Source organism: Ursus arctos, unplaced genomic scaffold (assembly GCF_023065955.2).
Source record: "Ursus arctos isolate Adak ecotype North America unplaced genomic scaffold, UrsArc2.0 scaffold_16, whole genome shotgun sequence".
NCBI classification, from domain to species: Eukaryota; Metazoa; Chordata; class Mammalia; order Carnivora; family Ursidae; genus Ursus; species Ursus arctos.
The window spans coordinates 1208322-1223753 of NW_026622830.1; the positions used below are offsets into that span (position 1 = coordinate 1208322).

The 15432-nt window shown below is 51.9% G+C and overlaps 1 protein-coding gene across 3 annotated transcripts; it reads left to right on the forward strand.

Moving 5' to 3' along the window:
- Positions 1 to 3578: 3578 nt before the first annotated feature.
- On the forward strand, positions 3579 to 15374 carry TCFL5 (transcription factor like 5). 3 transcript variants are annotated; one of them, XM_026502828.4, is made up of 6 exons: positions 3579 to 4283; positions 5238 to 5424; positions 5681 to 5843; positions 7405 to 7651; positions 9646 to 9787; positions 14618 to 15374. In XM_026502828.4, the coding sequence occupies exons 1-6, from the start codon at positions 3610 to 3612 to the stop codon at positions 14738 to 14740; spliced, it is 1536 nt and encodes a 511-aa protein (XP_026358613.2). In that variant the 5' UTR covers positions 3579 to 3609; the 3' UTR covers positions 14741 to 15374. The 3 variants fall into 3 exon arrangements, with proteins under 3 accessions (XP_026358613.2, XP_048078251.1, XP_048078252.1); XM_048222294.2 differs by having other exon boundaries at positions 7408 to 7651; XM_048222295.2 differs by lacking the exon at positions 14618 to 15374 and adding an exon at positions 10337 to 14249 and having other exon boundaries at positions 7408 to 7651.
- Positions 15375 to 15432: the final 58 nt, after the last annotated feature.

Below are 15432 nucleotides of genomic sequence, written 5' to 3' on the forward strand. Positions count from 1 at the left end.
GCTGGGACTCCTTGCCCGGTGGGAGCCCCAAAGCCTCCTTCCTGACGGGTCTGGGCTCCCAGCAAGCCCCCCTGAATCGCATCCTTATACTTTTGCACCGTATAGTATCAATCACAGGACTTGGGGGTACCAGGAGGTGCCCCGGGGAATCCTCCTGCATTCCAGGCATGTCCTCCGGACCCGCTGCCCCTTGATAGGCAGGCCCGATCAGCCTGGCCAGTACAGTCTCCCTTCTTTGTCCGTTGACTCACTAGCATGAAGGGTCCCACATGGCCAGGTGGCCGCCCCAGCCGACAGCCCAGCGAGACCATCACTGCGTCCTCTGGACGAGGCTCTCTTCCCCGTGACTGAGCCTTCTAGAACCAGAAGTTGCAGGAACAGGCAGCAAACATACAGCTCGAGGATCAGGAGAAGGAACAGTGAGAGGAGCCACCCCATTTCCACCCTGACGCCCAGATCATGAATCCTGGCTGTGCGGAAGGAGCATCGTCGACTGGCAGCTGACTCAGAGCACGTGCTGTGCCCTGGAGGACATGGCCCAGCCCTGCAGGGTGCGGCCCCCTAGCTGGCCCTGTGACGGAGTCTGCAAAAGGCTGTCAAGTACACCTATAAGAACAACCAGAATCCAGAGCACTGACACCAAACGCGGTGAGGACGAGGCGCTCTCATCCACGCTGGCGGGAGCCCGACAGTGGGCAGCCACTGTGCAAGACAATTTGGTGGTTTCTTACAAAACTCTTACAATACAATCCACAGCCACTCTCCTTGGTATTTATCTAGAGAACTAGAAAACTCATGTCCACACAAAAACCCGCACACGGATGTTTATGGCAGCTATTTCCAGAATCCCCCAAACCCAGAAGCAACCAAGATGCCCGTCAGCCGGTGATTATAAAGAAAGGAGCTGTCAGGCCATGAGAGGACACGGAGGAACCTTAAACGTGTATCGTTAAGAGAAAGAAGCCAATGAGAAAGGCCACACACTGTATGATGCCAACTATAGGACATTCTGGAAAAGGCAAAATTATGGAAACACAAAGATCAGTGGCTTCCAGGGGCCAAGGGGGGGGAGGGATGAATAGGCAGAGCACAGAGGATTTCTAAGGAAAATGCTCAGTATGATATCCAACATACATGTACTGTACGTGTTTTGTTAAATTTATACCTAAGCGTATTTTGGAGTGATTGTAAATGGTAGTGCATTTTAACCGCGATGCACACATGTTCATTGCTAACATATAGGATACAGTGATATTTTTTATTTTTGCTTTTTAAAAAAAGATTTTACTTATTTATTTGAGAGAGAACAAAAGCGAGAGAGATCACAGAGGCAAGAGGGAGGAGACCCCCGCTGAGCAGGGAGCCCAATCTGGGACTCGACCCCAGGACCCTGGGACCATGACCCAAGCCAAAGGCAGACGCTCAACTGACTGAGCCCCCCAGGTGCCCCGGATACAGTGATATTTGAATGCTGTTCTTCTATTCCGTGACCTTGGTGAAGTCAGTTGGTAGTTTTTTTTTATAGATTCCACAGTCTTTTCTACGTAGATCATCGCGTCGTCTGCAAGGAAAGACGGCCACGCTTCTCTCTCGATCGGGATACCTTCTCTTCCACTTGCTTTCTTGAGCCTCCCGTACAATGGTGAATAGAAGTAGTGATGGTGGAGGTCCTTGTCTTCTCCTAACCTAGGGGAAAACAGGTACGTTTGATGCTGGCTGTAGTTATTTCAGACGCCCTGTATCAGGTTGAGGAAGTTCCCTTCCATTCACGGCTTGCAGACTTTTTATCAGAAATGGATGTTAGATTTGTCAAACCCCTTTTCCCCCTCTTTGGTCTGTTCACAGAGTAAATGATGTTGGTTGACTTTTAAATGTAAACAACACTCGTGTCACTGGAATAAGTTCTACTTGGTCATCACATATTATTCTTTTTCAAAAATCTTGTTGGATTCAATTTGCGAAGACTCTATTGAGAATTTTTGCATGTTTGTTCATGTCAGATATTGCTCTGTGGTTTTATATTCCTGTAATATCTCTATGTGCTTTTGATATCAAGTCACGCTGGTTTCACAGAATGCATGTTTGTGTAACGGTTTCACATTCGACACTTACCCTCATGACACAGGGCTCACACGGATGGTGTGCTTTTTGTTCTCAATTGTGGGTTCCAGGGTCACGGAACTGACTCTATGACCCACCATGGGTCTTCCCCTAGATAATGACCATGTGTGCCAGGCTGCCCTCCTGTCCTTGAAGGGCTAGTCCTTTCTTCAGAGTCCCTCTGAAATTTTATTTTCTTGCATGTTTGGGGCAGAGGCCTGCTACTTGCTCACAGGAGCCATGGCTGGAGACTTCCTCATTCCCTGCACACTAGGCTCGCCTTGAATTCTCAGTCCGAGAATTCTGCAGGGCTGCCTCCTGAGGGGCACGCAGAACCACTGGGAGCTACACTGACTTTAGAAAAAAAGCATGTTTGGTATTCTGTTCACATTTTATTTAGAATGCAAAATCCAGTAAAGTCAGATCATTCTCACATTTCACGTCTAAACAAAAGTAGGCTTGAAAACTGCTATCTGCAAGAAGTCCATCCAAACAAGAAACAACAAAACACTCTATGTAGGTGCCAATGGTCTTTATTTCCAATAAGTGAAAAGCCATATTGGACATAACCTGGATTTTATTTTCTCGTTTAAACATTGTAAATTTCACGGTACTCTGTGACTTTGCTATTCAAGTTGCGGTCCTTTGACCGGCTGCACACGCATCAGAGGGCGGCTCCCTAGAAAGGTGGCTTCCAGGTCCCACCCAGGCCCGAATCAAAATCTGCTTTTTAATAGGATCCTGGCGATTCTGTGCGCATTATGGTCTGTGTTGGTGCCATGCTTGGAATCTTCTCAAAGTTTATCCATGTCATTCCATGCATTTAGTGGCTTTATAACTTCGCTTAAGATTATGTATTTCAATCATCTATAGCTGATTTCTGTGGGGTGGAAACAGGTGCTCTAACTTGGTTTTTTCTACGGGATTATTCCGCTGTCCCCATACCTTTTACTGAGGACTGCACCACTTCCCTCCGGAGAACGTGTTAAGTGGGAGAAAAGACAAGCGTGTTAAGACCGCGCGCAGGGTATGATCTCGCATTTGTTCCGAGAAAGGACGCGGCAAAGGAGCGCTCCGCGCTCGGGACGCAGGCTACTGTCTGTTCTGGGACGCGCGGGTCTGAAGACTCGTCACCAGGCTGCAGGGAGCCGGCTCACACAGGTACACGGCGCAAGTGTAGCACCTGTGACCTGCGCGCGCAGCCTGCCGCCCTGGTGGAGGGGGCGCCCCGCCAACACACACACACACCTGCGCGCGCAGCTCCCTTGGCCGCCGCCGCCGCCGCCGTCGGGGGCGGGGCGGGGCGCGGCGCGGCGCGGCGCAGCCGGCCGACCGCCAGGCGGTTGGCGGGGGCGGGGCCGCGGCGCAGGGGGTGGGGTTTCCGTTGCGGGGCGGGGCGGCGCAGGCGCGCTGCGGGCCCAGCGGTTTCCCGCCCCCAACGTCGCCCGGCGAGGCCGCGCCGGCCCGGTGCCCGCCGGCCCCGCCGCGCGCCCCGCCGTTGGCTCCGGCATGTCGGGCCCCGGGCCGCGGGAGCCGCCGCAGGCGGGCGGGCCGGCGGGCCCCGAGGGCGCGGACGCGGCGCCGGGCGAGGCGGGGCTGAGCTTCACGACCACCGACCTGAGCCTGGTGGAGATGACGGAGGTGGAGTACACGCAGCTGCAGCACATCCTCTACTCGCACATGGAGGCGGCGGCGGCCGACGGCGAGCTCGACGCGCGCCTCAGCTCGGCCTTCCTGGCGGCGGCGGCGCCGGGCGCGGCGGCGGCGGGCGGCTTCGCGGCGGCGGGGGGCGCGGCGGCGGCGGCGGCGGGGGGCGCGGCGCCCGTGTACCCGGTGCTGTGCCCGCCCGCTCTGGCCGACGGCGGCTTCGCGGGCGCAGCGCCCTGCCTGGGCCACGTCGACTTCCAGGAGCTGCGCATGATGCTGCTGAGCGAGGCGGGCGCCCCCGCCAACGCCCCCGCCCCCGCCGAGAAGACGCCGGGCGCCGACGGCCCCGGTCCGGGCGCGCCGCGGCCCAAGGCGCCCGACGGCGGCTGCAAGGAGAACGCGGAGGGCGCGCCTGAGGCGCGGGCCAAGTCGGCCGTGCGCGTCCGCCTGGAGGACCGCTTCAACAGCATCCCTGCCGAGCCGCCGCCCGCCCCGCGCGGCGCTGAGCCCCCCGAGGCCGGCGTGGCGCTCAACAAGTGGGTGTCCCTCCCTCGCCACCCTCCGGGGTGGCCTGGCGCGGGGAGGGCGCGGGTGCGCAGGGAGCAGGCCCGCCGGGTTTGTGTGCACACGAGGCCGTCCGATGCCGAGGCCACCAGCCTTACTACAGCTTGTGTTTTAATAGGGATTAGGCCCAGGTGGGTCTGGGTGTAGGTGAAGTCATCTGTGGAGAAAGCCACCAGCCTTCCCTGGCTGGCATCTTCACAGGGAGCAGACCCTGTTGGGTATGGGGCGGACTTGAAAGGTGTTGTGGTCTGCGCAGGTGCTGATGAGCAAATGCTCTTTGAGTCCTGAGTGCATACGGCGAAGCCTGCCCTTGTGTGGTGTGTATTCGGTCTGCACGTGGACGAGAGCTCAGTTGAGATAAGTGTACAGATGGTTCTGAGGACCAAAGCTTTTGCACCACATTATCCGCCTAAATGTCAGAAGAGGCCTGTTCCCCCCCACGTTGACTCAGGTTAGGGGTGACACATGGATGAGCCTTGGTGGAAGGAACGTGTCCTGATGACAGAACGCAGCTTCACCCTGCCACCAGGATGCCAGCCTGTCAGAACTACTGAAGAGGGGTAGCCTCTGTGCTGGGGGGCTCCTCAGCTTTCTATGCCTCCCCACCCTGTGGTTTTCCCCATTTTGCCCCTAGTCATCAGATTTTGGAGAATGGCAAAAAAAAAAAAAAAGCGACAGATATTGGTATCAGGCGACCTCCGGCCCCTTGGTCCTCTTTGAGGAAGAAGTTTGAGCTTGTCCCCTGCAGCGCTGGTTGATCACGGTTCTGTGGAAGTCTCCACGAGGAGGGGGGCTCATCCTGCCCAATCTGAGCTGTCCAGAAGTCCTGGGCTAACCAGGAGAGCGGGATGCTGATAAAAGCGTTAACGGCACACTTGCCTGCCACACGGTCTTCACGTGTCTCCGGGTCTCCTTTGTCTTGGCAGCTTGGTAACGCTTATCCGACATCCTTCCGAATTCATGAACGTCCCTCTTCATCAGCAACAAAACAAATGCACAACGTTGGTGAAAAATAAAACCGCGGCAGCCGCCACCGCTTTACAATTTACGTGCCCTCTGTTCACGGCGAATGCTTGCTCTGCTGCCGGGGGTTCAAGCCTCTCACAGACGCAGGTAAGGGAGGAACTCGTCAGGTGCTGCTCTTTTGTATTAAATGGATTTTACCTTCTTTAGGTCTGAAGGATTTGTTCTTTCATTGAGCTTAATCGTCTTTAAGATCAAGAGCGTTTTTGTGGTTTGGGAATGTCTTAAAATCCTCAGTGTACGTAGAGTTACTGAGATTGCATGAACACCTTTGCCGTGACTCCGTTTCGAGTGCATTTGATTTGTGTGCGTGCTGATAAACTTCCTGTTGCTTCATGTTTTCCAGGGTTCTGGTAACCCATGTTCTATACTCGAAGCTGCCAAGCATCAGGACATTGGATTGCCTAGAGCATTTTCTTTCTGTTACCAGCAGGAAATTGAATCCACTAAACAGACTTTGGGCAGTAGAAACAAAGCTTTGCCTGAGCAGGTTTGGATTAAAGTAGGAGGTAAGCCATAAAGTGGAGGGAGCACTGCCCTGCTGGCATCTTGGCCATGGGTGGGGAGGGAGAGAGGCCAAATATAAATATGAAGCGTTTTTGTTTTTTTTTTTAAGATTTATCCATTTATTTGAGAGAGCGCGAGCACACAAGCAGGGGGAGGGGCAGAGGGAGAGAGAAAATCTCAGGCAGACTCCATGCTGAGCACAGAGCCCACTGAGGGGATCAATCTCATGACCTGAGCCAAAATTGGGAGTTGGCCGCTTAACCCACCGAGCCACCCAGGAGCCCTCAGACATCATATTTATACTTAGTATGGAATCATTGAGTTTGGGGGCTGCTGTTTCTTACTGATATAATCTCCATAAACGGAAAAGTGATAGACTTGCGTAAATTTTCAGTTTCCTTCAAGTTGCTGAAAGCACTTAATAGTTGTTTTTTTGTTTCTTATTTTATATTTCGTGAGTGAGGCAGGAGTCTGAAATCTGCTAAAAGCTTTAGGAGACAGTCTGCAGATGGGCAAAGGATTGAGTTGGGAGCAAGAGGCCATAAGGTGATTCAGAAAGTTTTAGAAGTAAAGAAACTGCTGAAGGCAAACTGCTCACCTTGAGAGTGAGCTCTCAATCCCTCTCTCCCTGCAAACAAATTATTTTTCGACTTAGCCCGACAGAATAACGCCTAGCTTTTCCAGAGCTGATGTGGGCAGGGTGGGGTTGGAGTGCTGCGCTCTCCCGGGCAGTGGGTCGTTCTCCTGTTAGGACTTTTTATGCAGAAGTTCGCGCTACTGTTTGCAGCGCGGAAGGTTGCTAGTAAAGTAAACTGTGGGCCGACTCCTGTGCTTCAGGAACAAAACGTTCCCCACGCTGTGAATTCCCGCCACGTCTTCCTTGCAGGTCCCATTGTGAACCTTGTGCATAGGGACCCTTTGTCCACAGAGACTTTGGTTTCGTTTGGCGTCTTGGGAATGCACGTCAGCACACATGATGGTTAGGCGCCGGCTGTTCTCGATGTGGTGGAAATTGCCGTGTTTCTCCAGCATAAATAAGAGCTGTGTGTGCTTCCTCCTTCCGGGGGCAGTGTCTCGTGTCAGCGGAGGGCACATGGAACCCTGAGGCACTTAGGTTTTGTCCTCTTCAGAGGTCGAGTACCTGCTGTCACGTTAGAGTAATTGTATAAAAGAAAATCTTTGGGAGAAAGTTTGTTTTTTCCATTCTGAACATCAGAAAAATCGAACAACCTCTTGGTTTCTCTCTTCATAGATGGCAGCTAACACCTGTTGATGGAGAAGGGACTTCTGACAAAGGTCTCCTGATCCCATAATACTCAGAGTGTTTTAACTTAGTAACAGATTTATGTTCAGTTTTGTGGTTTGGAGCTTGGAGCTTTGTGCTCATGGCTTGTCCCAGTTCCTGTCACGAGTACAGCTCTTTCTGTTCTGTTCTGGGCACTCTTTGCCCATTCATGTGTCTGTTCTGGGTTGAAAAATGCCACAAAATAACATTCAGCATTAATGGGGACAAGTTAAGTAAAATAAAAAATTAAAATACCACTTTTTTCTTCTTTTGCAAAGAAGAAGCGCTATGTAAGCAAGCCATAAATAAGAGGAATCGGAGTAGAATACGTCAGCTGGACACAAATGTAGAACGAAGAGCCCTTGGAGAGATTCAGAACGTGGGCGAAGGCTCGACCGCCACACAGGGCGCTTGGCCGCCCGCGGAGTCCTCGCAGGCAAACCTTGGGGAGCAGACCCAGAGCGGGCCCCAGGGAGGAAGGTCGCAGCGTAGGGAGAGGCACAACCGCATGGAAAGAGATAGAAGGTAATGCGTGTGATTGCTCGTCGACACGCAAGTTTACTATAGTCACTAGCAATAACAGGCAAGTTATTCATGAAACAATAGTTTAGTTATTTCAAAATGTGTTCAAAGTGGAGAAAAGTTGGCCAGAGTAAAAGCTGACTTTGTTTTGCTAGGTGGAGCAGGGTCCCCAGGACCACCCCCGGGTTTCATGATTCATTAGGAAGACTTCCGGCTTTGACTGATTACAGAGAAAGGACACAGCAAACTTAGCGGAAGTGCCTGGGGAGAAGTCCAGGGAGCCAGAGGCGAGCTCCCAGGTGTCCCCCCCAGGGCACCCTCAGATGCACTCCGCTCCCACAGCACGGGGTCCTGAGACGGGTGAAATTGCCAGCGGGCAACGCTCGTGAGAGACTCAGTGCCCCAAGATTTTACTGGCGGGCGGGTCACAGGGGCATTCCCTACCCGGTGAGCCGCTCAACCCCGGGCCCCCAGAAGGAGAGCCAGTGCTCAGCATGAACCGTATCATTTGTACAAACATTTTAGGCACATTTGGGCACCTCACTAATAGTACTGGGAGCCCTCCCGAGATCGTAGCTCCCAGAGGCCGTCGGGGCCAGCCTTGTGAGCCGGGCTGCACGCCAGGGCACCCAGCGCTGCCTGGTTATTTTAAGAATGGTGGGGAAGAAAGGGGCTTATTTAGGTCATTTTATCTGCAGATTTTATTTAGAATTTATTTAGATTTTACATAGAACCAAAAGGTGGTTAATTTTTCCGTATTACAGCTGGGTTTTTACCTGATGTTTCCCTAACATAATTAACATAATTAGTCATTTATGGGGTACTTGGTCCCAGTTTCTTTTCTTTCTTTCTTTCTTTTTTTTTTTTTAAGATTTTATTTATTTGTTTATTTGACAGAGCATGACAGCGAGAGAGGGAACACAAGCGGGGGAGTGGGAGAGGAAGAAGCAGGCTCATAGTGGAGCAGGGAGCCCGATGCGGGGCTTGATCCCAGGACCCTGGGATCACGCCCTGAGCCGAAGGCAGACGCTTAACGACTGAGCCACCCAGGCGCCCCCCAGTTTCCTATCTGTAGCACGGGGCAGGCAAATATTCAACTCTGAGGCTCCAGTGTTGAGGCAATTTATTACTCTTTAAGGGATGTGTTAGAGCTAGCTAGCCCACCAGCCGTCATTCACACCTACCCCTACACACGCACACGCTCGAAGTAAAGGACGTCTCTGAACTACGAAGGACAGCTTTCCTACTCTGACATTTCATCGACGTTTACCGAGTATCCACCGTGGGAGAACCCTTACCCCGTAGGTTGGCACCCTGCCATTCCCTAGGGTAACACACTGCGCGGTCACTACCTCTTATCTCCGTTCCTCGTCTGTGAAGTAGAGCTGTCTCCTGCACGGGCTGCGGAGAGGTGCCAGCTGTCGTGTTTGCCTTACGAGATCACTACGTCAGCTCCCACGCGTGCACTTGGGAAGGTGGGCAGCAAGGGTCGTGCTGGGTCAGCTGCTCCGTGTTGGCTTCTGTAGAACTCGGCATGATGTAGAATGTCATCTGCGAGGATGAACAAAGTCTAATCTTAAGACCCAACTTGTAATTTAAGTTCTTTCTGGAAAAAAAAACAAAACAAAACACAAAACTCTGAAAAGACTGGGTTTCAGGGTATTAGCATGCTGGTAGTCTGTGATCCTTTTTTGAACCAGGGCCCCCTGGAGGTCAAAGCTGTGACTCTTAGCTGTGGATGAGTTCCTTGGCACATGGAGAGCAGGGTAATAACTGTTAAGTGAAGAACAGTCTGCCCAGAAGAAGCACATACACAGTTTTGCTTCCAGGTTCGGGGGTTTGGCCCCGTCCTTGGTCTAGAGACTTGAACCTGGCCCGTGCTCCTGTCCCGTGCGCAGGACCGTCCCGGCGAAGCACGGCCCCAAGCACCGGTGCGGGCCAGGAGCGGCAGTACTGCTTCTGTTTCTCAGCGTGATTACTTTGGATTTTGACTGTAGGCGCAGAATCCGCATTTGCTGCGATGAGTTGAATCTCTTAGTCCCGTTCTGCAACGCGGAGACGGATAAGGCGACCACCCTGCAGTGGACCACGGCGTTCCTGAAGTACATTCAGGAAAGACATGGAGATTCTCTTAAAAAGGTCAGTATTCAGGGCAGGTAGATTTTCAGAATTTTAAAAACTTGTCAGTGATGTTATTTATTCTTTGTTCCCTAAGATACCCCTGACTGTCCTTTGATTCCTGGAATCCAATGTCAGATACTGAGTTCACTGTGAACAAAACTCCGTGCATTAATGTTGTAACTCATCGTTCATCGAAGTAATAATTACAGCCTGCGTTGGTTCACTGACATACAGAGTTTAAGTGACTGAAGTATCAGTTGTCTGATAACAGATTGAGCACTTGCTGTATGCAGTGGATTGTATGGGGCTTGAAGGGCTTTCAGAGACCTGTAAGATGTATGTTTTTTACCCTCTGAAAACTTTGTGAAGGGATGAAGCGAAACTAGTTCAGAAGGGAGAGAGAGGCAAATAACGTTAAACAGTCTGGACTTCAGATGCATTCGGAAGGCAGGGAAGAGAGACTCTTCCATGGGCTGGGTGACCGGGGGTGGCTTGGGGGCCTGGGGCCCAAGCTCCTGGCTCTTCAGTGCAGCCAGTGCTGCCTTGACCCTGTCTGTTCGGTCCCAGGGACAATGGCAGCGAGTGAGCGCGGCTCCCGGTAGGACCGAACGCGTGGTGTGAGTCGAGTCCAGCCGCCCCTCCCTTGGCCGCTCGGAAGGACGGAGGCGTTCGCAGCATTGGCTTCAGGGCTCTGCCCTAGGGGGACCCCGGCTCCAGGCACTGGGCTCAGCATGCTGGTGGTCAGGGTGAGTGCCGACGAGGCCTTGGTGAGGTGAGGCAAGCCCAGCGCGCCCGGTTCTGCTCCTGGTCGAAGCCGTCGTGTGGCCGCTGCTGTGGCTGCGGCATCTGTCAGGGACTGAGCCGAGGTTGGCGTGTACACGTGGACGTGTTTTAAAAAGAGCCTCCTGTGTGTAGATCGCGGTGGGGCCAGGAGCTGTGGGCTGTGTTTCTGTGTCCCCTCCTGTCTCCACGTGGCATTCACGCTGCGTGAGCTGTTCTGCTCTGTTGGCTTTTGCGGGGCAAGTGGAGTCAGTGGTAGTGTGTTTTTCTGTTGTAATTTCCTTGTATATTGTTCTAAAAGCTTACCTTCTTTATTTTTTAAAAGTTTTGTTCTTTCTGACATCTTGAGTTTAAAAGCTTTTGGTTTGTTTTTCACATTTTTTAGTTACGTTGTCATCAACGAATACGGTCTGTATAAGGAAACAGTTTTTGAGAGTTTGCAGAGACTTCCGTTGTGACCTCTTCTGTGGTCAGTTTTTAAAAGTTCTGTATTTATTTGGAAAGAATGTGTATCCTCTGTTTGGTGAATTCTGTGTTTCTTAGGTTGAGATCATTAATGGCGATTCAGACTCTTCCTCTCAGGGCACCGGGGTGGCTCAGCGATGAAGCGTCTGCCTTCAGCTCAGGTCATGACCCTGGGGTTCTGGGATCGAGTCCCACATTGGGTCTCTCTGCTCAGCGGGGAGTCTGCTTCTCCCTCTGGCTCTGGCCCTGCTTGTGCTTTCTCAACGCTCTCCCCGCCCCAAATTAATTTTTAAAAATTTTCTTTAAAAAAAAAATAGAAAAAAACCCCCAGACTCTTCCTCTCCTCTGTTGTCTGGCAGACCCGCTCTGAGAGGCACGGCCAGTTCCCTGAGCGTTTGCTCAGGTGGGTCAGCGCTCACCAGGTGCGCCCGTTGCCTGTTGTCTTCACAGCTTCCTGGCACGGCTCCTTGACGTGTGATTGGAGCCTCTTTCCTATTAAGAAATTCGCTTTCTTTTTTTAAGTTTATTTTTACTTACGTCGTCTCCACACCCAGGGTGGGGCTCAAACTCCTGACCCCAAGGTCACGAGTCACATGCTCTTCCCACTGAGCCAGCCAGGTGACCCAAAAGAGACACCTTTTATATTTCGCATTCTCATATTTACCAACCGAATGTGAATATCAGCTTTGGCCAGACATCATCTCAAGCTGTTCTGATTCGTGGTAAAACTCCCTTGAAACTCTGTCATCCCCCTGAGGTTTCGTGGAAACAGCTGCCGGTGGAGAGTAGGACGGTGGCTGCCGGCTTGCGTCTGGCCCCGCGAAGGAGGTGCGGGGGCCCCGGGAGAACCCAGCCCACACCGCGCTCCCCCGTTGCTGGCGGAAGTGCTCACAGCAAAGGGGGACACCCGGCGCTCACCTCGTTCTGTGCGTGTTGTTCAGGAAGTCTCTGGAGTACTTCCTTATGTCAGAAATGACTGTTTCCTTCTTTGTGACTTCTATGTAATTATTCCCAAAGGTAAATTCTACTTTCTCAAATATAGGCAAATATTTTATATTTGGGCCTTTGGGTGTCAGGATATAGGCAATCGTCAAAATGTGGCTCATCTTAAAGTGCATCAAGACCCTAAAAGCCTTTGAAGTTTGGGAAGAAAGTTAGGGATACGTGCAGGTATAGCTCCTGAGTGCGGTAGCAGTACCAGCGGCAGGTGGCCTTGGTCAGACGCCACTTGGCAGGTGGACAGGTAGTGTGCTTCAGCCGTTCCAGGCCGTCCAGGGCTTACCTAGCCCAGCGCGGTAGCTCTGCTTCCCTTTCTGGACCTGAGTCCAGTATAAACCCGCTACAGCCCAGCAACAGGAAGACAACACCATTCAAACACGGAATTTGAATATCTTTTTCCAAAGAAGATAAACAAATGGCCAACAGGTCTGTGAGCAGACGCTTGACATCGCCAGTCAGTCGTCAGGGAGATGCAAATCCAAACCACGTGGCCACGCCCTTCACACCCGGTAGGCGTAGCTGGTACAGACAGACGGAATAGCAGGTTGGAGTGGAACACCGTGCAGCTGCCGTGGGAAATCGGGGGACAGATTTCAAGACGTTAGAATTGCCAGATGACCCAGCAGTTGTACTTGCGGGCAGGGACCCAGGTGGACACTTGTATGTGAATGTCCACAGCAGCGCTAGTCCCAGCGGCCAGGACGTGAAGGCCCCCAAGTGCCCGTCGGCAGGCGAGTGGATGAGCACAGCGTGTGCACAGACAGCGGGATGTGGCTCAGCCATGGAAAGGAAGCACTCGGGCTCCTGCCACAGCGCGGGTGCACCTGCGGACCCTATTCTGAGTGAAGGACGCCACTCACGGAAGGCCGGCTGCTGTGCGCGTCCTCTGTGGGTCCCTGGAGTCGTCTGATTTGTAGGGACAGAAAGCGGGATGGTGGGTGGGTGCTGGGGGAGGGCGAGAGTCAGTGTTTCCTGGGGACAGAGTGTCCGTGTGGGGCGACGCCAAGTCAGAAATCATGCTGATCACACAGCGTTGTGAAGGTAGTTAATGCCACCGGGTAAAACCACTCGGAGTGGCTAAAATGGAAGACTTCATGTTACAGACTTTTTACCATAATAGAAAATCTGTAAACGTAAATTTAATTGTTAAGAATGCTATGCTTTAAAAAACAGGGGCGCCTGGGTGGCACAGCGGTTAAGCATCTGCCTCCCGGCGTTATGGGATCGAGCCCCACATCAGGCTCCTCTGCTATGAGCCTGCTTCTTCCTCTCCCACTCCCCCTGCTTGTGTTCCCTCTCTCGCTGGCTGTCTCTATCTCTGTCGAATAAATAAATAAAATCTTTAAAAAAAAAAAAAAGAATGCTATGCTTTAAAAAACAAAAAAATTTGGAAGTGTATCCATGCACAGACGTGGGGAGAAGAGAACACTGAGCTCCTGTAGTCCTGTAGCTTGGCCTTGGGCAGTACCCCATCCTGCCACCCTCAGTGGATGTTTTAAAGCGTTCCAGAGATCTCTCGGTTTCACGGACAAGGGCATCTTTAAAAATAGAAGTGTGGTTGAAAAGCACCACCGCATCCAGATGCCCCGATGGGCTCACCGCAGTCTCTGTACAGCTGACTTCCTTGAATCAGGGTCCAAATGCCATCCAGCCCAACGTTGGCAGCTCGCAAACACCTTTGAGTCCACGATGGCCCCTCCTCTCTTCCCTGTCCTTATGGAAGAGATGGAAGCCCCTGTCCTTTAGGGTTTCCCACCTTGTGCATTTGCAGACCCCTGATCTTTGTTCCCAGAGGCTGATGAGATCAGGCCATCTGCTTGCACTTTCCTTCTCCTTCTGTGATCTCGGGGCTGCCCCGTATGCTCAGGACCAGCCAGTGTGACCCCGCCGTGAAAGCCGGGGCTTGTCAAAGTTCCGAAAGGCAGAAAGCATGAGCAAGGGCCGCGGTCGACAGGGCTCCGCGGGAGCCAGCTTTCAGCCTTCCAGAGCTGGCCCCTGACACCAGGCCTGCCATGGAGCACTCACCAGTGTGCGTGGGGTACGTGATGGGCACGGTGTCTGTGGGGCGATGGAAAGTTCTGGAGACGGATGGTAGCGATGCTATGGCACAGTGTGCGTGGGCGGAATGCGGCCCAGCAAACACACGTGAAAATGGTAAAGTCGTATGCGTATTTTACTACATTAAAAAATGTGAGTGTGGCTGCTTGTTTTTAAATAAAGAAGGCTTTATAACGTGGACAGGCATTATGGGAGTCTATTGGAAAATTAACGGTACATGTAAATGTGACTCTCTGAGAAAAATGTTTGAATCCCTGTTTTTATCACACACACCCCCTTACGAGAGGTGACATGAGTTTGTGGGTGACACCTTTATGTATCTTGAAGTAGTTTGGCTCATAATTTCAACCTTTGGTGTATTTTTAATTTTATTTATTCATTTTAAGTAACCTCTATGCCCATTGCGGGGCTCGAACTCACGACCCGAGATTAAGAGCTGCTTGCCTCCACTGACTGAGCCAGCCAGGCGTCCCCAGCCTTTTGTATTTTTAAGATAGTTTCCAAGTCCGTAAATTCAGAACATTAATGGTTGTTTCTCAACTTCAGGAATTTGAGAGTGTGTTTTGCGGTAAAACTGGCCGAAGGCTCAAGTTGACCAGACCGGACTCCTTGGCGGCGCGTCCCGCGCAGGAGAGCCTACAGAGCAGCCCGGCCATGGATGTCAAGTGACCGGAAGGGACCGCTAGCTCCCGGCGGTGGCGGCTGCTGCCCGGGGCCCCGAGCGTCCGTGCAGCCCCAGAGCCCCGGCGGTCTGGCTCTAGGGGACGTGAGTCCAGTTGGGGGGCCTCTAGTGGGGACGTTATAGCACGTTTGTAAAGATGTTTGTCTAGAACAAAATACTTAGCCATTCGTGTCCTCTTAGACCATTTGGGGATGAAGACATGTTGACAATTAGCAAGAAAATTTCAATTATCTGCCTGATTCCATCATGTTTTCTTAACATGATAACTTCAAAAATTAACATCCTTCGTAATTTCCTTAGTCTTCCAAGGTGCACTGCTTTTTACTTATTTTATTTACATTTTAAATATGCCCGCTTAGCAATTGGAACAAGTTAAATTGTTCTTAATTAGAAGTAGTTTGGAAATTTTACTCCTTTGTTTCTCCCTCCCCCTGTGCTGACTTGGGACCCGCGTTGTGAAATGTGGTCCGTGTCCAGCCTTGCTGCTGGACATTTTCCAGAGACTCCCTTTGAAGCCACTTTTGTCCATGAATGAGATATTGTCACAGTGGATTCCTTCAATGCCCTCATTTTCATATTGAGAGTCATTACTTTCTGTGTAATAAACTGTAGTGTTTGGAACTGAGGTTTTCACACGAGTGGCCTTATTTATCACAACAGGGTCATAGCAGTAGACTTT

Bases quoted from the DNA above. Each gene is read 5' to 3' on its own strand.
- TCFL5 (XM_026502828.4), top strand. From the start codon at position 3,610: ATGTCGGGCCCCGGGCCGCGGGAGCCGCCGCAGGCGGGCGGGCCGGCG. The intron at 5,425-5,680 runs GTAAGGGAGGAA...CATGTTTTCCAG, and splicing joins CAAGCCTCTCACAGACGCAG to GGTTCTGGTAACCCATGTTC. The intron at 7,652-9,645 runs GTAATGCGTGTG...TTTTGACTGTAG, and splicing joins CGCATGGAAAGAGATAGAAG to GCGCAGAATCCGCATTTGCT.